The sequence below is a fragment of the Rhea pennata genome, chromosome 6, assembly GCF_028389875.1.
Source record: "Rhea pennata isolate bPtePen1 chromosome 6, bPtePen1.pri, whole genome shotgun sequence".
In the NCBI taxonomy this organism is placed as follows: Eukaryota; Metazoa; Chordata; class Aves; order Rheiformes; family Rheidae; genus Rhea; species Rhea pennata.
Window position 1 is genome coordinate 11533864 of NC_084668.1, and position 22644 is coordinate 11556507.

The window sequence follows — 22644 nt, forward strand, 5'->3', positions numbered from 1 at the left end:
TGTTAGACAAAGGATGCACAACATTCTTGCCTTCTGAGGAACATAAACCTTTGCCAGGTATAATACGCCAAAAAGAGTGTGATAAGCGTGGTTTAAATACTCAGTTTACACACCTACTAGATAATCTCCTCTCCCACTGACTTGACTGTAGTCTAGTTCCCTGTTACCTTTCTGGACTGTGGATGTCATTGAGCTAGATTCTAGGCCAGGAACTCCTAATTTTCATCTGGCACTTGAGAATAACTGCAAATGGGCATATTGTGTGCCTGCCAAAAATCAATAGGAGTTTTTCCCCGTGCTTTCATTGGGAAGAGGAAAAGGACACTGGACAGGAGTCCAGTATAGTTGATTTACCTACAAGTATATCTATGAGTTTCCTCTTTCAGAGGCCAAAGGCTACATTATTTATGTGACTAAATGGAGACCAATTCTCGCAGAGCCTATCTAATAGAATAACACTCACCAGTTCCCTTATTTAAGGAGACCAGACTAAGGAAAAGTCCTAAATCAGGGCTGTGTGTGGGAAGGGAGGGATACAGCGTGTGCTTCATGGAGCCACAGCCTTGCTGCCTACCCCTGCGTAGCGGTAGGACATACGAGGACTGGCGCATCCACCTCGCCCCCCACAGCCTTTTTGTCTTGCCTAGTTCCCCTCCTCTCCAAACTTGTCTTTAACCATAAGAACTTTGTATTGTTAATACATTCAGATCACTCATACCCTCATCAAAATCTTCCCATCTCCCCATCCTGGTCACATAATCTGGGGACTGGGATGAACTGCCATTGCAGGGCACAACCTAGAGGCCATCCCCTGTGCTGTTCCTGGGCTCCCTGCTTCCTCCCTCGGCAGCCGCCCGCCGAGCAGCGGGCCCACAGCATTCCCCAGCAGCTGGCATAGCCTCCCCCATCCTGCTCCACAGGCAAAACCGCAGGCAGAGGTATGTTTTTCAAAGGGAAGCTTTGAAAGGCAGGAAGTTTGGCTGCAAGCTGCCTGCTTCACTGTCCCTTGCAAACTAAACGTGGCCTGTGGTTTGCCACTACACTTTCCAAAAGTTGGCCCAATGTGAACAAAAAGATCATCCCACCGCAACCCTCAAGTGAAATTCACTCACTGTGTTTTATAACTGCAGTTGCCATTTTTTGGAGTTTGCTTTTGGATTGTGGTAAGACTTTGAAAAAGCAGAAAGCGGAAGGGGGGGTGGGGACAGAAAGGACAGGTCTCTGTCTCGTATTAGTGGCTGACCCCACTGATATTAAAGCAGCCTCCTCCTTTTTTGCTCTTGTGCTACAAGTTCACAACAGAGATCCTTGGTTGAGTCAAGCTGATGACTATTTGCTTGTATTTGATGTGGACAATGCTGATTACATCATGATAACTGTTTTTCATTCACATAAACGCAGGGGGAATAAAACTGATGTGGAAGCAATCCATAATGATGGGGAAATTCCTACAAAAAAATCAAGGTGGGTGCCAGTTACAGATGATTTCCAGAAGGCCTGGAAAGTGCAGAGTAGGATAATTTGTTGTCTTTTCCTGGTATTTACTCAAGCGCAAAGCATGTGGACTCTTTCCTGAATTCTTCTCCCTGTCCAGATTTCAACCAACCAATTAACATTTCTCAGATTATTCTAATAGTTGGATCTATGTTGATTGTGGTTTTTTGTTTTACACAATATTCAATTTAAACCAAACTACATTCTTCATGTTACTGATGGCTAAAAATATTTTCCCTGTTATCCAGTAAAAACATAGAGAAGACTTAGTTCTGGTTTCAGAGTCATACACATACACGCACACACACATACACGTATACATAAAAATGTGTATTAGTTGGTAAGGAATGAATTTGTAGAGCAGTGAGGGTCAGGGCTATACCGGAGGCTGAAATGTGTTATTTATCAGCAGATCATTAGAGTCAGCACTGCACAGCATGTGAACTTCCTCACACAACTCTGCCAAGGCTCTCCACGTGGCCGACCTGCCTGGATGACTGTCTGCTGACTTGAGCTCCAAGGAGCTTCCAGTTTCCATCTGGTGATTCAGTCTTACTGCACTGCTTGTGCCCACGCAATAGCCCAACTTTTGTTCTCCCTCCGTGCGAGCATGGGAAAATAAAAACCCCGAAGGCCTGACATGGAGTTTCTCTACGGACAGCTGCATTCTCTCCCACCGATTCCAGCGGAAGAAGCCCAGGGTGGGACTGGTAACCCCTCCTTTCCTTTTACCAAACATGTGAGTCGCTCAGCAGACAACTTTTCAGACTGTCTGGTCCTAGCCTGGAGCCTCTAATCACTCAAAGGAGGTGGGGGGAGAACAAGAACTCACAGTCATATTTCTTATCGGTATCCAGTACGCTTTTGCAAACAGTGAAAAGAGCTTAATCTGGCTGACCCGGTCCCGGTAGGATTAGGACTCTAGCCTAGAAGCTGCGGTTCAGTTGTTTGAAAAGAGACTTTTACTGCTAGAAGATGGAGTACGCTGGGAAGCGAGATATCTTTTGCTTTGAATAATTAAAGTGTCTGGCCAGCAACTATCACTTATAAATTTTTGGATAGAGGAGATCTACAGGAATAAAAAAGGTGTGAATTGCTTTGCTTTGAACACCTAGAGTATTATGAGACCAAGGGGTTGCCTTAAAATACTGCATGCTTTTCCTTCTAGTGTGCCCTTTTTTTTCTATTCCTTCTTTAAGAATTTTTCAGGCAATGAGGACACTTGAAATTTTTAAAATAAGAGGTGTCTGGAAAACGTAAAGTCCTTGTCCATTTTCTCCTTATTAGAATGGTTTCCTAAACAATTATACAGAAATATTTTTAAAGGCCTTAAAAACCTTATTTACATTGGTGTTTGACCTTTTGCAGAGTATTATAGCTGTCATTTGATAAGCACTAAATGACATCCAGGTTATAGAGAAAGAGTTGTTCATTTCCCCATGAGATGAAGACCATCCTGTCTATGCTACTACACCTAATGCTAGAGGGTAGAATTCAACTGAGCAAATGGCAGTATCAGGAAACTTTAAAATTCAATACTTAAAATTCAGTTCTGGTAGATATTTATACAGTAGAGGCTGTACTCACTGGATTTAGCTCTGAATTTTTTATGAAGCAAGTACTTTTCGTCATGAGGTGGTTGGACTATTTCAAACAGACCTGCAAAAGGCAGCTAAGGAGAACAAACACATTTATATTTTACATCACTCTACATATTTGAAATATCAAGTAAAAGGGCCTGCAACCTTATCTGAAACAGTTTTAGGGAATCATACACTGAAAAGATTAAAAGCACTGGCTTGAGAGTAGAAAACAACAAAATATTTTCTATTCAAAAAATTTCTATTTCAAAAGAATATTTTCTATTCTTTGGGAAAGTGTAAGGGTACAGTCTAAGAAAAGACAAGGAGTGCTACCCTGGGAAGCCAAAGCAAGACTGGCTGTTTAGTTAAGAAGTAAGGGATAGGTGTGTAAGAGGTATCTGGAACATCCAAATGCCTGTTTTGTCGATCAAAATTGCTCAAGTCAGGCAGTGTTGAAAAGGCAGAAATCAGATTCTCATCTCTTCCTCCTTCATCACAAAAGCTTCATGTATCTACTCACTTGCCTAGACCTTATGCTTACCAGCCCTGTAATACATGCAAGCAACCTCGCTGTCACAACACTGAGACTTGCATCACACCATGCTTGTTTAATGGAAAGAAAAGAGAAATATTCTGGAGACACCCTTCAATACTACTGGAGGTGCTGGGCAACAAGATCTTCATAGATGCTCACTTCATCTGAGAGCCTTTCAGCTGACAACATGATACTAATATTAGCAGATAATCATCATAAGTAAAAATACACATTTACATTAACAAGCACTTGTCATCTAAATAATTCCGAAGAAATTCATAATCCAAATTCATGAAACACTGACTGAAGTGCAGCCACACTGGGAAGGGCAGGTGTGAACAATCTGCTTATAGCATGTCACACAAGGAAAAGGGAGCAGAACAAAAAGAAATAGTAGCATTTGGAAGAAAAGCTGTACTCTTATAGATTCTTGACTGACTCTGCAGTGATTTTCATTTTAGAGATTCATCTGAATTCATCGTTTTCCCAATAAGATGATTGATCATATAATGATGGAGCCGTTTGGGTCACAGCCCTCCTTAGAGATATTTAGTACATGCACTGAAAACCAATGTCTTGTATCTTTTTTCACACTACTGAAGATTGTATTTGTTTCTGCAATGTGTTCTTCCCTGACCATTTAAAAATAAGTATTAATTTCCACTGATAAAAAAAAATATCACTCTCAATGTGTTCCCTCTTCAGATGAGGTCTGCATTTCTTCTTCTATCCCTCCTGGGTCCACGCAAACACATTAGTAAAACAACTGTATTGTACATTAAGCGAAGAAGATGCAGAGATTGGGGCTTTTTGATGGATATACACAGACCAGATGAGCACAAGTCCAAGAGCTCAGAACCTTCCCCTGAGAATACCCTACTTCTACAGCTTACAATTTTAAATGCACAGTGAAGATTTCTCATAAAACTGTCTAATCAGACTCCAAGCACTTCTGCCTAAAGAGGGTGAGACTGCCAAGACTCAATACAGTTTTCTAACATAAAATCACCAAAAATCAGTACTTGTCAATGCTTCCAGAGGCGGACAGCAGCAGAATAGCAAAAACAGCCTGCTTAATGGTGTATTATTGACATATACAGGTATTGTTGTATATAAAACCTCAGTAGTGGACACCGATCGTTTTAGCCAGCCTTTTCAACTAGCGTGACACGCTGCCATGCTTCGCTTTCAGGGGACTTCCCTATCTACCACAGGTTCTCAAATTAGTATCTTCTGAAGAAGGTAGGAATGGGGATGTAACTGCAGCTCTACTTCATGCTTCTTGATATGTTATGGAACTATAGCTTCATAAAATCATGCTAATTACCAATGCTTCTGTTGTCCTACATTCTTTTATATATTGCAGTTCATTTAAAGACATACCATGTGTTTTTCAGGCTGATACACTACATTAGAAATGTCTAAGAAATAGGAAGTTGCAATGCAGTCTCTCTATGGAATAATTTAACGTTAAATATTTCTCAAATCTGATCTTATGTTGCTGAATAGGAATCTTGGCCACTGACTCAGTGTCAGGTATGAAGTCAAATGCCATCCTTATGTGCTGTTTAATGCAAACCAGCCACAGTGAGTTTTGCATACTGTCGTCATTTGAGAATACTTTCTCTTGGTCCATTTATATGTTTACTTAAGCCTGAACCTAAACACAATCTGAGATCTCATGCTGTGGGAACTAAGTGGCCACGTCCTCGGTACTTAGTTTATTCAGGCTAAAGATTTTACTTGTTGCAGATTCTGTTGCAATTTCCTAGGAAAGGTGAAAGATGTGGATTGGGAAAATAATTAGGAGAAATTTAACTACAGAGTTCCCATAAATTCACAAAAAGTGCAAACATTAATCATAGTAAATCAAACCCTAAAATTATTCTTCAGATGCTATGGCAGGCAGAAAAATATATTCATAAGCTTCGCAGAAGAAACTCAAGTAAAGCCTGATCGTCATGCTAATGTCTACCAAATGTACCCACTGTGACATGAAAAAGGAAATGAACTTTCACCAAAGGTGACACAAGCAGGTTATTCTGGATGTCATTTTGCCTGCTATATCCACAATTAGTTCCTTGAATTTGGTTTACAAGTCACATAAAGTACATCTGCTGGCATCATGAGATTTATACCTGCAATTAATGCCGCATGTTCCTAATTATAGAAAGAAAAAATGGTCAAAGTGTCTGTGTGATAACATTTTGGTAAAAGTACAAAAGGAGTAGATCATTCCCTACCTTCTCAGCATCTTGTTCAAAAAGTCGGAGTTGAAAGCACTGGTCCAATTTCAACTTGCGGACATGCCACATCTGATGCAAGTGTTGCCGGGTGGAATGCAGCTTGTCTAAAAGGCTGGTGATCTTTGGCACGAGACTTTGAAAATCTGCACTTCCAGGAATGCAGTTCCTACCAGAAAAACCATCACTGCATCTTATGCATTGTAATAACCTCTGACCCTCACGATCCAGTTCTTCCACGGGAGCTTTAATCACTTTTTTCTTAAGCTGCGTGTGCTCATCAATTAGCCTTCTTGAGCCCTCAACATCAACTGGAAATTCCTTCCTAGCCAACATTTCCTGGAGGTCCTCCAGCCTTGATAATAAATGAATAGCACTGTTGAAAAACTCTTCCAAGGAGACGCGCAACTCTATCCATTCATCATGGTTGTAATCCAAAGATCCTTCAAACTCATCCGTCAGTTGAGAAGGATCCACGAGTTTTGCCAGGCCTTCAACAGAGACCATACTTGTCTAAGGAAGGGAAAATGACAGCATTTGAATCAGTGACTGTCTAACCAGAAATAACAGTGCAATCCATAAATGGCGTGAAGGGATTATTTTCCTCATCAATACATAATTGAAGGAACATTGTAAAAGATGTTGAGGACTATATTTAACTTTGATGAATTAATTGGATTGAAAATATTCCATTAATGACATTGATTTTATTTATTTATTTAAAGGCATGATATTTACTGGAATAATGTCTATCTTTTTAGGCTAACCAGACTATCAAAAACATATAACGGGAATGCTTCTGCCATGGATTATTTTAAGCGTTTGGACACTAAAGACTCCTTACAGAGGCTGCTGACTGTGTGAACACAATTGTTCACTAAATGGTATATGGTATTACAGAGATTGTTTCTTACATTACATTCAGACTAGCCGCTGTACAGCAGCAAAAATTTTAAGCATAAGAAATAGGTATTCTAATCTGCCAAAATATACATTTGCCATTTTTTCCTTCAGATTAATCCAGTTTTCTTTTGCCACAGGCAGACCTCTTTCATATTAGTATTTTCTAATGTGATTAAGCCAAAATCGATTTAAAATTTAAATGTCACTGGAGTATTAACAATTAGAATTTATTGCTAATAGAAAGAATAGTTTATGAATCATACACAGTCAAGGAAAATTGTTTTAATTCATTCAGATTTTGCTAAAAAAGTAATCACTGATAGAGAAATGCACTGGGTGCCTGGCAAGCAGTTTAAAGCTTAAGGTCCCAACAACTGAAGGCTATTCCCATTCATTTTATACAAATTATTTTTACTGAAATATGAGCACAGGCTTCCAAATATTACTAAAGATTTTCAGCGGTCATGTTAATACCCAAGTTGGCAGCCCTTAAAGGCTTGTGATGTTCAGAAAGTGCTGCACATATATCCCATAAAAATCAAGCCTCTAAAGAATGTCAGAATTTGTGCTCTTCAAAAATAGAGGCACTCATAATCACAGCAATCTTGAAAAAGTCATCTATAAAGAAAAATACCTCAAGTCCCATCCATTAACCTGAATTATGTCCAAAAAGTAGGCTGCCCACTGGTTTAAAGTGAATAATAGGCTTTTCTTCCAATTTTTTTTTATCCATCTAAAAATATCAGGCATTCTGCAATGTATTAAAATGGGATTCTATTGAGCATATACGCTCAGCAAAAAGATTATTTTAAAACTCTTTTGCAGTGTTCCTTCATGAAAAGGCTTTGGGGAAGGAGGAGGGTGGAGGGAAGAGCCAACAAACAACGGGAAGGTAAGTATGCAGCTTCAAAGAGGGATTTCAGATTTCTAAACCTCTTGACATGGACAGTGACCCTTCCAAGGTATTTAATAAGATAATTCAATTTAGACTTTAACTGCTGCTCAAGAAAAGACTTCTCTTTATCGCTAATACCTTGGCCTTCATCCTGCAGTATGGCAAGCTACTGCGAGCATTGCTCTTATGTTCAGAATTTAACACGACCATATAGCAGCAAGGCTTTTCATTTGAAGAGTTCTGCAGCAAATCTCTTTATTCACATTTGTTTCTGTAGGGAGTTATATCAGACTAATATGAAAACAACCTTACTTGGGCAAGTGTGTGGCAAGACTTGTTCCCAGGCATCATTCTTCCTTCTTTTTTATAAGAAACACTCTAGAAAGCACTGCCCATTATTTAAACCCTTTCAGCAGGAGAAAGAAAATCATTTTGAAGACATCTCTGAATGAATGCTAACTAAGCTTCTTGGTCTACCCCTCAAGGTGGTAGGAAGTTGTAAAGTCTGTATTAGTCAATCAAACCCCTTTTTTCCTGTTTTTCTTTACCTGACAAACTCGTCCCAAACACACTGAAGCATACACTCTTTGGACTGTAACACAGAACCACTCTATCAGGGAGGGTCACGATAAAAATCCTCATCATTAGCCTTCACTAAGGGTCATATTCTGCCCTGGCATATCCATACTGTTTCCATTAAGCTCAGTAGCAGAATTTGGCCTTAAAACTGACACGGGGTTAAATCAACATAGACTTCCACTGCCTTCGACTGCAGCCTAACCCTACGAGTATCTAGTGTTTTAATCATAGCTGGGGGAAATCCCCATGATGGGTCAGTGCAGACAGGATGCACACGTGCTGCCCCTGTAAATCAAGTAAGGGCAAGGCGTATAGATCTGGGATGATTATCTTATATGCACAGCTCTGATGAGAGAGCATGACCTGCCCCAGAGTCTGAGCTTACCAATAAGCAGCAGCAACCACAAGAATCCTTTAAAACGGAGGTTCCTGGATTGTGGCCTGTACATTGCAGTGGGCCTACGGGACGATGGGCCATCGCCCGAGGAACCACTTTAAAATCCTAAAATTGAAGGACTCCTCAGTTCTGTGTGCCTGTAGGTGGTCCAAAAGAGAGCAAGAGAGCTGACATTGCTCCTCTTATTCAAAAGTTTGTGAACCAATATTGGCAGGCAGACTAGGGCTCACAGGCACACAGAGAGAACAAAAATACCCTTAATGCATGGCAGTGAGTACAGAAATGAGCCAAGAGTTTTTAACACAATACAGACTCAGAGCTGTAACTATGAAGAATAGCTTAACCACAGTTTACTCTTCTCTATCATCACACCAGCTCCACACAATGAAAAAATACAAGTCAAGTCCCCAGAGTATTAATGCATTTTAAAATAACCAAAGGTTCTAAAAAAGAAATACATATTTGAGGACTGATACTTTACTTCTATGTTTTGAAGCTTTAGGGAGACAACGATTTTGTTTATTAACTCACTGGAGGATTGAAATTCAGTCCTGGACAGATATGTATAAGCTGTCTTGCGCTTCTAAGGGACTGCCCCTTAGTGTCCCTATATAAGCGAAACTTAGCGTTTCACGTATGCCATGAGCTATTCTATTACTAGCCCCTGCACAGGCTCCCTCCTGCTCCATGTTTTTCTTTCTCCTTTCTCGCCCTTTCCCACCGCCCTGATTCCTCTCTGTCGCCACGGGCAGCACTGCCAGTCTCACTGCACTGCAGTGGCAGCCGCTCCTGCCAGGGCCGGGGGTTTCAACAAGCTTGAGGAAGCTGTGGAGGTGACGCAGGCCTTTACTGAAGACAGTCTTGCTGTCAAAGGCTCATAGGAGGCCGCAATAGAACTGGAAGGTTAAGGCCCATCGAAACAAGGTGACATTTTTAGTTGAATGGTTTTAATCAAGTTTTCATGAGATAGGCAGAAAAAAAACAATCTACAAATACTTAAATTGCGATAATACTGTAAAAGTTGATTAATGCTTAGTGCCAATCTAGCTGCCCACTGCAATTCAGCAGTGCCCTTATAAAGAGAGAGTTTGAAAATAAGGACATATTTACACCACACTGACTTCAATAGATCTGAAATATATACTTAAATATATTCTTCCATTACAGTCACCATTAACAAATAGCAAATTCTACTCTGATGTACAGAGGTATAAATTCAGAGTATACCTCTAAAATTAAAGGACTGGTAAGTAAGTCAGATAACTACAAAATAGTATCCCAGCAAAGAACAAAAAAAAAAAAAAAAAAATCAAGACTAGCTCATGACTGAGCACATACTGATTGATACATGAGCACATCATGCAGCTGAGCTTTGCTTCTGTCCGGATAAGACACTGCAATTCCCAGAAAGCTAAGAAGCAATAAAAGAATGTAGCTGGCTTGTCTTCATTCGTGACAAAGTTAGTAACATTTCCTTTAATTATGCAGTGTTGTATATTGGTTATCATTCAGTGAATTGCCCAACACACCTTATTGCTCACAGGAATTGTTATTGTTATTGTTAACTTTGAATATTAAATTTCAATTAAATTAAATTAGTGACAATATGCACATAAATTTAATCTAAATGCCTTTTATTAAAAAGAGCCATTAGGTGAACCTGGAGAGAAGACAACGTGTTAGTACCTTGAGAACTTTATCTTTAGTATTTTGACTGATTTGGTAGTGGTTTTTTTCCTAAAAGAAACAGAAGAAAGACTGAATGCAACACCACCCAAAAAAAAGACATGCACTTAAAAACGCAAAGCGAACCATGCATATGAACCTCTAAGATGAAATGTGAATCCCATTCCACAAGTTTGCTCAGAAGGCATCTACTGCCAGGGCACGAACTGGCTCTGGGAAACAGTCCTCAAATGACTTTTTCTGCCACCACAGGGCTTAGGAATTTTTTTGCCCGAAGAAAATTTGTTATCAGGGATAATGCATTACTAAACATCCTCATGTGGCTCTCACCTCAAAGATGAACTTGGAACTGCCAAAGTTGGTTTTCTGCTTCTGCCAGAAATTATCGGGCTTTATTATCAGGGCAACATGAATCTCGGCAGGAAAAGCTTCTTGAAGGGTCTTTAGAAGAGGCTTGATCAAATCCCATTTGGATCCCCGCATATCGATAATAACAGTGAATCCTCGTTTACAGACATCTTCACTGTAGGGATAAAAGTATGTCAGGATAATTAATATTGTCAACAGTCATACTGAGACTTAGCTTTTGTTGTTAGCACTCAGTGCTTCAGAGCAAAGCAAGGAATTTTACACTTCAAAATAAAAGGCAGAACATAGCATAAAGGTGATTGATAGGAAATTTTTAAAGTTTTGCTACAATCTAATTTACATGTATAGTCCCATTTATATGTTGCAGTTTAATCTCCTATTTCCCAAACACATGCTATTTGAATTTTCACTGAAAACATACATACTTTCATACAATTGAAAACAGAATCAGCTGTATCTACATAGTAGTTATATATGTGTACATATAAAGGATTTTGCTTTCAACTCACTGCATTCAGTAAGTCACCACCAAAGCAAACAAGCAGAGTTCTCCACCTTAACGCTGCTGGCAGCTAGCAATTTTGGGTACCTTCACTTTTAGAGGTCCCTTTAAGGGCTTTTAGAAAGTCTAACTTCCAGAAAAGCACCTGGCAATCATTCTCTGAAAAGAAAGTCCTTGTGACTCAGCATGTGCGCTGTTAAAAGGGAGGAGGCCCTTCTCCCGCCTGATTGATCTTCCAAATGTTGCAGGGTCTTTTTAAGGTTGCAGTCTTTCTTACTTTTCTGCCAGCCTTCGCACCTCCCTCCTCAAATGCTAAAGGCAGGGGTCTGGCCTGGCCATTAGGATGTACCGAGGGGGCCATGAGCACTGCAAGCATTGGCTTGCAAACCTGCCTTCCCTTTCTCTCTGGGAGAAGAGATGAGAAATGTTAAAAGGACATGTTGATTCAGCAACTCAGGGATCCAAGTGTCTCCTCCGGGGCTGAAACACTCGCACAAGAAGTGAAATTTCCTACCCCTAGTAACACCGTTGGTAGGGTGATGCTGAAAAGTAATCGACGATGCACTCAAAATGCCAGAGTGGTCCAACTGATGATTTTAATCCCCCTCCCCGTGACGGAATGGAGGTTATTGCCAGAAGGGGAAGACTGGTGAAGAAAGGAAACGCAGAAAGAAGAAAGGAAGATTGAAACAGAAAGAATGGTATAGAATGAAGAGAAACATGGACATGCATAAGCATATTTTGTATAATGAATGCTGCAGTGAGGTACAGAATAAGAAATTCTCTCTAATAAATGAATCTTCCACCCTTGACCTTTCTGCAAAGTGGCCAGCAGCATAAAGAGGATCAATATTGTAGACATAAAGGCATATGCAAGGTAATATAAAATAGCAAGTGTTGGTATCATTGGAATGATTTTGATTCTGAAATACACTGAGGACAGTTATTATTAAGCATGGTTATTACACATAAAAATGTAAGAATTCATGTTTAGCCTCCACACAAATACTCCCAGTGTGCACACACACAGGATGGTTTTCAATACGACCTTTTTTCCTCTCTAAACTTAAACACTCGCTGCAAACAAGAACCAGGTCCTACAAATCTCACTGAAAACAATTCTTAAAAACGTAAAGTTATGTTTCTGGTCTGGAACAAAGACAAGGCTATCCTTCATAGGAAGGACACTGCGTTCATACATACAATGTAAAAATAAGGTTCTTGGTGACCTTAACAGGACCTAGAAAGGTTTGTGGACGGACAGATGCCCATGGCAAAGGGGACTTTGCCATGTTAAGAGCGTTCCCTAACTTGAACAGTCTCAACTTAATGCCAGGACGGAGCGGTCAAAGCCAGTGAGCATCGTCCTTTACCTTAGCATTACTGGCACATCCAGAGCACGCTGCACAGTCAGCGCAAAGGAAAACCAGGGAGACCAACCTCTCCCAAACACTGCCAGGAATATAGATCTTTTTATTCACTTTTTACCTACTGCTGAAAGGTCAGACATCTGAATCCTTCCATAAGCGATGCCAAAAAATGGCTGTAAAAGAAGCTTTGTTGGTGGTGCTGCTGCCTCTTGCCCTTTGGTACAAGACCTGAGACAAAGAATCGAATCAGACAGGACTGAATAGAAGCGTTTTTGTTTTTTGGGGTTCCCCCTCCCTTTTCTTGCAAAGCTTTATGGGGTCTTTAGTAATTTCTGCCAAGCCACTGTCCCCTGCTATACTTAACTGACTCTTCCAAGGATTGCTTTTACTTCAGACCGTTGACAGAGATCTAGCAGCTATATGGACACGCAAACAGCAGCAACCAGCAACAGGTAAGTGCAATGTATCTTTAGTTACATAAATTTAAAAAACATTGCAACCACAGCAAGGCATAACCGATATGAATTTCATTCCAACTCCCCATGGCTGCTGCCAGCCTGACTGCTTACTAAATCTGATCTAAAATGATAAAAACCTAATGTAATATTTACTGATGAATAACAGAAAAACCTGCTTCACCAAGCAGAACAGTAATGTCCTGAGGGACTGATGTCTTCTGTTTATGAGCCTGAACTTAGTAATGAGTCTTACTCATTACTAAGTTCCTTACTCGTTCCTAACAAGTCTTAGATCCAAACAGCCCTGAAATCAGCCCCTATCTCAGCTTTACAGCGTGAGCAGTATGATCTCATCTCAACACACGTGATCAGACACCACCATGACAGCAAATTCATCTTGCAGTAAGGTGGATATTCCCAATAGGGAAGGAAGAAATAACTATGGGCTGGATCTTGCGTTTGCTGAGGTCTCTCCACCAGCCGCCCCCAAACCTTAGGAGGCACCAAGGTAAAACAGGGAAACAAAAGGTACTGCCACTCATTCCCATCCATGCACCATGCCCAGCAGCCACGTTCCTGAAAAAGTGCTACAATGCACTAAATCCTTACTTTCAGGTTTTCAGAAACTTCATAGTATGCCTTCAGTGGAAGAAGAGACGGTGACAGTTCCGCAGCCGTTTCTGGTGGACATGGGAGAACAGCAGGGATGCAGTGGGTCAGACCCCTTAGTGCCCCCAACGCCCTGGCAGCAGCCTCTCCTCCCAGCAAGGTGCTTCCACAACTTACTGAGGTCTCAGCTCAGGAGGGGCTTGCTGTGGACAGATTTAATTGCTATGGGGTGTCACTGGGCTATTTCAGGGGACACAGAGCCAGTACAGAGCCAAGGAACGTGGAAAGGGATGTGGGGCTGGAGAGGGCACTCAGCTGCCCATGGGAGGCCTGGAGACAGGGCAGGTGTGGGGAGGAAGGGAGATGTTCAAACTGTCCCTGGTGCCCCGGTGGCAGTGGAGGTCACCTAGGAGCCTGGGCTGGCCCAGCAGCAACACTGCAGGAAGATCAAAGCCCACTCAAATCCTGCTGTGCTGGGCAGCCTCCGGATGTAGGCACTGCACCCAGCTCGTAGCACCCAGGTCAGGGACTGGGATCTCGCACCCCATGGTGCAGAGAAGTCAAACAGTGAAAAACGGTCCTGCTGAGATGCTGCTTGCGTGGCAAGGCATCCCGCTTTACAAGGCTGGGAGCAACACCAGGGAAGAGGACAGTGCATGGCAGGGGAGCAGGGGGTTGCTGCTATGCAGCTTCGCGAGGAGGCCCCCAGTTTCGGGAACAGTGTCTGTGTTGGCACAGTGGGACGTACCCTGGGGTGACACAGACTGCACATACACAGTGCCTCCCACCCCTGTAAATACTGTAAAGATGCCTAGGAATAAGAATTAAGAAAAATGCAGACAACAGCAAATGCCTAGGGAAGAGTATAAAAGAAGCAAAGCTGCAGATGCTTTCACTCACTCTTTTCCACATCTTGGACAATGCAAAGGGACTTCCTGAACCAGAGGCGTTGTTCAGACACTTAACAGCCCTCAGCAGATTTTTCTTCCGTTAGTTCGTCTGATCCTTCCTGAACCCATGTCAGCTTGCAGTATCCGCAGCATCTCGTGGCAGGGAGTTCTCGAGCTTCAACTCCCCTTGTTTGCAGGGCACCTACACAAGTTTATTTGCAAGTTTCTTCCAAACTTGTCTCCTGCTTGCTCCATCTGATGCCTCCTGATTCTTATATTGGAAGAGGCAATAGGTTGTCATCCCCTATCAGCATTATCCACAATCCTTATAATTAGACCAGATTTTCAACAAACTTACGTATATTTTCAAGCAGGAAAACTGATGGGATGGGGAAGTGGAGAGCAAAGAAAGAATGGAGAACACTCACAGATTTTATAGGGTGAGATATATCATATCAACAAGTAACAACTGTTTCAATATTAGTACAAAATTTCTTACAAAGGAGAGGATCTCCCTACTTGATTCACCCTATAGGCAGGTGAGTTTCTTTATGTAGTAAAATAACTGAAAATAAGTGAAAAGATGGGTACCTCTTTTCACAGATAACACACATATGGACTATGTTTCTCATGGTGAGCAACTCTAACTCTGCTTCGAGAACCTTGCTCAAAGGCTTGGAGAACTGGCTCTACTTGTAATTTTTCCTTTAATGAGAAGAACAGTGCTAACCTGTAACACCTGTGGGTCTCTTGTCTCATCTCAGGAATTTGATCTCCCAGGCACAGTGATAATCCTACATGCCCTTCTCCGACTCTGTGGGCAAAATTAGCACCCAATCTCTAAACCTGCTTGTCAAAAACTGTTATTTAACAGTGTTTAAATAATTGCTGAAAGCCACAAAGCTGTCCGCTCGTTATTTCTACTTTCAGTTGCCGAATGTGCCGGAGAGAGGGGCATGAGAGCACTTACACTATGCAAGCAGGGAGCCAGATATTAATCAGCAGTTATATCTCAGAAAAAGAAGAGGGAGATAAAAAATTATTTAGTTCGTTTGTAAGCTCTTCAGGGCAGGGACCATCTGCCATGCTGTGTTTGTCTAAGGAGCCTGCCTTAGTGGAGCTCTCCAGGTACCTATGCTCATATTGAGGTCTTCAGTCACCTAGAATTAATTCAAAAAATGACTCCTTAGGAAACTATAGATTCAAATCCAAAGAATTAAAGTAAGTAAGTGAATTATAGTGGGTTGTAAAATGCAACTGAATAACATACGTGTGAAAATACAAAAGGCCTAAACAAATGTGGGGACAGCTCATAGACACTTTAGTTAAAAAACTAAAAAAGGGCTAAAATTTAAGTGGCAGTGTTCAATTACTGACAGCCATTGATAGGGTGATAAAATGAGTGGCCTCATTTGTAGAGATAACGAAGCGCTCATAAACTCTGGTGAGTCAGGGAAATCTGCAAACCTCTGTCATCTTTGACAATCCGTCATTTTTCTTCAGCTACCTCAACAGGCACTGAGGAAACGACTCCAGGTTCCTTCGGAGCAGTCTAGCCATGCTTATTCAATTTGTTGTTTAAAAGAAACAACTCAAGCCTTTCCCAGTTTACCGATTGCTCAGGAAAAGCACGGACAGCAGTAATCAAACTTCCTCCACAGTGTCCGAGCAAAGCATGCTTTATCCCTGCCTGCCAAGAGGCTACGTCAATCCTCAGATCTATTATGCCCAGGTAATTATTTTAGGATGGCAACTAATGTCAACTGTGGTGCTTAATTTTTTCCGGTATTGATATTTGATCAGAAACTGGACAAAACACTCAAATCAAAGTATTTGGGCAATCTGTCAGATTTTGGCTCTGTTCATCTGGACTAGATTAGCAACGCTGAGCACAAAATACTTGACAGTTGATATGTCACCGCAGTTGCCACACTGCTTCTAGGCAAAGACAGAGACTAGCTTCTAGGTTTTAAAAAAACACCCTAAAATATTTGTGAAAACAATACTTAAATTCTAATTTTTTAAAAAGCATAAAATTGAAACTCAGAAGCAGATGTGATAATTTTGTCAAAATAAATCTCTGTATTTTGGTTTCTGGGGCACGTCCATAAGGTTATTTTCTCAAATTTCCTCCTTAATTCAGGCACATTCTAAGCTGTATTTTCTTTGGCAAGAGCTGACTTGCTGGGTACCAAACAATTTTAAGCACTCCATGCTTTCTGATTAATCTTTCAAATACCTATCATTGATTACATGTATTTTTCATCCTTATGGTTTGGCCAAAGCTTCTGGCATTTAGAAGCTTCAGCACTTGATTAGCTAAAATAACATAATATTTCCATTCCCATTTTGTAGTCATGAGTTAATGACGATGGAGCACATTTAGCATGTCTGTTGGCCCACTAACAGCACAGATCTGACATACATGGCATCTCATTCAAAATATGACTTGTCAGCAATGAAAGCAAGATCTCCTGTAAGAAGGGTCAGTGTAACCTTGTCAGGAGACACTCTCGGCATAACAAGTAGCTCTACAAGCATCAATCTGTAAGCACAGAATCTGCAGGAACTTAATTATTTTTGAGCTCACCAGGCCTCTGACAAATGTGGCTGTAATCAGGCAACTGATTCACAAGCTGAGGGTGGATAAGGGAGAGAAGGAGGAGAAAAGTGGGTCTGTGAAAGCCTCCAAGCACACAGTGTTATCCTAAAGGTCTCATTTCTTTCTGGGAACAAACTCTCCTGTCTGGTTTCCATATCAGAATTTTCTAAGGATTACCTAAGTAACTCATGTGTTAACAGTTTTTATTTATTGCATTTCTTTATTCATCTTGTCCGTGGTTTGTTTATTCAGCCTGAAAATTAAGCTGGCTGGAGAGGCTTAAAATCAACGCCACTTCCTCGCCCTCATACGTTCGTGCTACATTACCATGTTTGGCCTGAAGATCACCTGAATAGAAACAGTTAGCCATCTGTATTCATAATACACTTTCCACCACAGTTGGGGGGACCAGATAAAGTCCTTTCTGATAGATTTAATTGTCAAGCATTCCTGAATCACCACAATTTAGTAAAATATTTGACTCCATTTAATGTGGCTCAGCAAAACTTACTTAACTCCTTATCCCAATTAGCAGGTGTCTTACTGAACTGTCACACGGTCAGTCTCAGCTGTCACCCATATCCCCCAGTGACTATGCTGCCATTCAGAGTGATGGGGTAGTCTGTCTTCTCGAAGATCCCGGGACGTCTCTGCCTCCTCGTCCTCACAGCTCCATTACATGCTAGTACATCAGCCACCAGCTAAGGAGCTTAGTGGTGCGCATCCATGGTGCACCATTACTTTGGAAGACCAAACCACTGAAAGCTCCCACCAGAGAACTTCAGCTACCTAAAAAGCTGCACATAGACAAATTTTATCACAAATTTTCCCTCCTGTGTTTTCTTTGTTTTGCAATACATTTTTGTAACATTTTTTAACAGAAATCATCAGTCTCCATCTCCAATTAATCCTTTATTCCTCACTCTGACCTAAATCTGTTTCTTCTTTCCCAACACTGAAAAGAAAGCATTCATTCTCACTTTTCTTTTCTAAAAAGTGAAAGAAAGAAACGCAAGCCAGTTTCCCACTGGCTAGAGCTGGACATAAAGCAGTGATGTAAAGAACTTTCAGTGACATGTTGTAAAAAAGACTTGGAGCCGGGGAGGTCTTGTCAGAGACAAACCTCCTGTCTCGGTTTCCAGTCATTGCTCTTAGGGGGACATGAGGTGTGATTGCAAATGGCACCAGAATGCAGAAGCACAGCTGTACAATGTCCACATTCAACCCCTGGCTTTGGCCACTTGTCAACAGGAGGGAAAACAAAGACAGAAAAAACACAAAATTTGGCAGCAGCAAACTCGTGTCAGAACGGGTGCTCCTGCTAGTCTCAAGCAAGTAACTCATTTTGTTCTCCAAGTTTGCCTTTTAGGAAAATGGCTCTGAAGTGAACACAATTACATTGTGAAATGATGCAAGCTGGGTAGGATTCAGACACCTAACCCGGTATAAGAAAATCCTTCCCCAATATGCAGCTATGATCTTGTGCGATCATGACAGCTCTTACCAGGGTACAAGCCCTGCCTGGTATCTATGTCAGGAGAATCGGAAAGGGTTTGGCAGGGTTGTGTTCTGCCGTCTTCTGCCCAGATGAAAATCCTGATCTACACCATTACCCCAGAGCTGGGACCCAGATCTCCACAGGCATTCATCCTCTTATTTCATTGACCAAATAAACACTATCTGAGAAGCTTTCTGTCTTTATTCAAATAGCCAAGATATAAAACACAGCTGTGTCCAAGAATGCATGATTGCAGCTGTTAAAGCCAAATCCAGAGGCTGAATATTATAATTTTGCACATTCCTATTAAGCTTCTGCTGGTAAATGATGCCTTCATACAAAGCATTTACCCTCTTCCCCTTTTGCTATTGCACATTTACTATATTTGGATCAATATTTGGCAGGTCTTCCTTGAAACAGCTGCTGAGATAAATATGAAATTAATCAAGGCTTTGTTTTGTTGAAGCAGGGCTACATTTAAAGACTTGTTACTACAACAAAGAAATATTTGAACAGTAAGTACCATTCAACTCTCTCTTGAACATTTAGTGTCTTGTATTTGGGATAATTTAGCAGGAATAGAAAACAAAAATGCTTTACTAAATGAAAATGATATATTACTGACATTTGCTGGAAAAAATAAATATTAGTGTTGTGCTGAAATATAAACACACCATTCTTGATAAAGTTTGGATGGGCAGAGACTATATGAGAGCATGTTTTGAGATTCAAATCCATTAGAATTCTAGGTAAAGAAATAAGTATGCCGGTGCTTGGTGCAGCTAAACTAGTAAGGCTAAAAAAGTTTTCGGGGATTTGTTTGTCCTTGCTTTAAGCATTTTTCATAGTTGTGGCAAGAAGATCATGACGTCCATTTCACATGCAGTCACAGCAAGGTTTAGACTACGCTCAACACTGCCAGATTTTCCCATAAGGAAAAAGATTCTTCATCTGGGCAATGTCTGCCCAGGGCTCCTAGACCTGGGATCCTGATTTATCAGCTCAAGGCAGCAACAGCACTACAAAATTGACCAAAAGGTGAGCAGTAAATGCTTCTAGGAACTCTGTCCTCACACTAAAAGAGCAGTTACCCCAGAACTGAGTTTCTAGATTGCACATACATACAGTTTGTTGAAACGCATTGCAGGAGGCAGAGTTACGTGCAATGGAAAGACCTTTTACAGCATAAATAAGCCTGCAGGCATGTTCTGCTCATGTGTATTTTTTCAAAGAATGATTACTGTAGGTGTAAGCAATAGACAGGAGCTCCTGGTGAAATCCAGTATATATCCAGAGATGGATGCTGTGCCAAGTTCACTCCTGCTCTAAGTAGGTAGAACCACTCAGGGAATAACGCATTTGATCCAGGGCTCAATTGGGCTCACAGATGAGGAACAAATACTCTTCAAAGATGCTTAAATCACTGTTTCTAAGTAATATTGACTTCTCTTGCACTAAGTACTCATCAGTTATCATAAGGTGCTCCAAGCAGTACAAAAGAGCAATGTACATCCACATACACAAGAGCAGTAATTAAAGTACAAAACTAAGGAGAAAAGGTGAGAAAGTAGACATTACTGCAAAATAAAATATTTCATGAAAACTGCAGGTCATCATGAAAGTATTTGCTGAATTAAAAACTAAAAAGAGGATTTTATATCATCTAAACATTCTCTTTTGGCCTTCTTCAGATTAAAAGTTTTTATTTTTTCATTTTTCCATTTATTTTATAATAGACAACATAAAATAAAGAAAACTTAGAAAAAAGCTTCAGATTTTATTAAAACCAAAAAAAAAAAAAAAAAAAAAAAAAAACTGATTGACAATATTTTAGAGGTATTTTTTGTGGGAAATTTCAAAGGTGGTTGTTTTTTCCTCACTTAAGACTCTGCGCTTTGAAATAGCAGATTCTTCCACAAAAATAGTAACCTAGCTTCTACCCGTTTCCAGCCCAGAGCTCTCAGCGCACAAGCTGCCTTGCACTGTTTCCCTCGTAAGCAGAAGCGATATAACCATTGTTTGAGGCTTGCAAGATCTTGGCTAGAGTCCACACACTCATTCTATTTAAGGGCACATGCTGGATTCAGGAGCATCCCTTAGGAGGAAAGGTGAGTGCTACATCCAAGAAACATTCTGCACTCCCTACAAATTAGTTCATTTCACTAAGACAGCCTGTGAAAATTTCAGTTCTCTGTAGAAATATATTGATTTTAAAGCTGATGCCTCCATTTTGTCCATGGGGACTGACCATGACTAATAAACCCAGTGGTACTCACTTTGTTGTGCTCCACCCGTATGCAAACAAAGCCAGCCTTTATAGTCACAATGATTTATCCAAAATAGTCCACTTATCAGATGTGTGCTTCCTGCCATGCCAGACTGGGTGAAGACTGCCTGTGGTATTAAATCCAGAAGGCTTTGCTCTCGAGCTGTAGAATCAGCCTAAGCTCTAAGTCATACCTGTAAAATCAATTTTTTTGTATCCCTTTACCTAGCAGACTCTACTCATTCCTTCAGATAACCTCCACAATGGCACTGAGAGGAGAAAAAAATCCTTTTTACTGAGTCTTCAAGAAACAGTGGATGCTGCAGTGCAATTCACAGTGCACTTCCAACCAGGCCAGCTCAGGCTGGTAACAGTGCTCCTAGCAAGGCCAGCTTCTCTCAGTCCCCCTACTGCAGGGAACTAAGCCCTGCTGATGAAACTACCCATGTGAGGTAACCCTTATTATTTGTACGGTGATATAAATGTGTGATAGGTCAATACTATTGATGCTTACTGAGTATGAACAAGTTGATCCCTCAGTATTTCAAAGGGAGTAGAAGACCCAAAAGAGAGTATTGACTCCTATACTAGGAAATCTAGATCCCAAGCTTCTGGAGAACACAGAATAATCTGATAGCCCAATAATGAAATCAAAATTTGGTCAGAGGTTCAATGAAGACTCTGAACAAGCACTTTGACTGTCTTCCCAAGAGCACTCAAGATGTTTTTTTCCATTTCTCTGGCCTCAGATGCTCTCGTGTCTGTAGGCCCTAGAGCTTCTTGGATGCCTGTGTGTGGTCCCTCCCCATTTTCAGTTTGTCTTGCTAAGGCACTTTCCCACTCTGATGGAAACTCACATACTGGTGTTGCACAAACACAGGTTTAAGGTTGCTCCATGCAGGTTTCTAGGAAAATGTCCTTTGTTATCTTGAAATTCTTCCATGACTGCAGATCATTTCAGTTCTCCACCACTGTCATTTCCTACCAGTCACCACTAATTGGAAGAACCCAGAACAACTGTTCCATCAAGCAAAGTGGGTTCAGAAAAATGTTCCACAGAAGTAATTGCTTGATTTCAAAAGCATTCTCCTTTTCCCCTATTAGCTATATTGCTTCTCAATCAAAAGGACAATAAAACTTCCTAGGCAAATCCATCTACATATGCCACATGTGAACATATATCATCCTATTCCTATCAAGAACCCATATCCAATGTGATGCTTTCCCTGCTGCCAGACCTGAAAATTACACTGAGAAATTTATGTATGCCAGGCTAGGAATAATGGGAGTTTGCTAGTCAGAAAACTTAAAATTTATGGTAGATACCAGCCAAGGTATGGCAAGAAAAATTACCAAGCAGAATCATGAAGCACTGGACCTCAGAATTTTTGCCCTAATACTGAGTGGCTCATTTGATGAAGAAAAGACACCAAAGGCATGTCACAGACCACAACCGGTCCCTTGGACCAGTGGGTTTCCTGCCTGTGAGTTAAACTAATGCAGTATAACATCCTGTGTAGACATGGGCCTATTGTAGCATCTTTCTGTATCAATTTGAAGTCACAGTTTCTGGGCAAAAACATGCAAGAAACAACGGAAAGCTTTTCACAGTCACTCCACAGACTGCCAGCTGACACTCACATTAGACACAGCACCCAGTAAAAGAAAGTCCAACTAAGTATAACCCCCTGACACTGAGATAACACAAATAAACACAAAGTAAGTAGTTTCCTTGGTTATACCTTCATATTTTTTTTTATTTTTA

General features: G+C 40.9%; 1 protein-coding gene across 6 annotated transcripts in view; it reads right to left on the reverse strand.

The window, feature by feature from the left end:
- The window catches only part of KALRN (kalirin RhoGEF kinase), a 515818-nt gene that overhangs the window by 298872 nt on the left and 194302 nt on the right, over positions 1–22644 (reverse strand). For all 6 annotated transcript variants that reach the window (XM_062579292.1, XM_062579294.1, XM_062579296.1 and 3 more), the window contains exons 4-5: positions 10646–10838; positions 5856–6368 (exon numbers count right to left, since the gene is read on the reverse strand). In XM_062579292.1, the coding sequence (XP_062435276.1) occupies positions 5856–6368; positions 10646–10838 (706 nt within the window). The remainder of the gene's footprint in view (positions 1–5855; positions 6369–10645; positions 10839–22644) is intronic.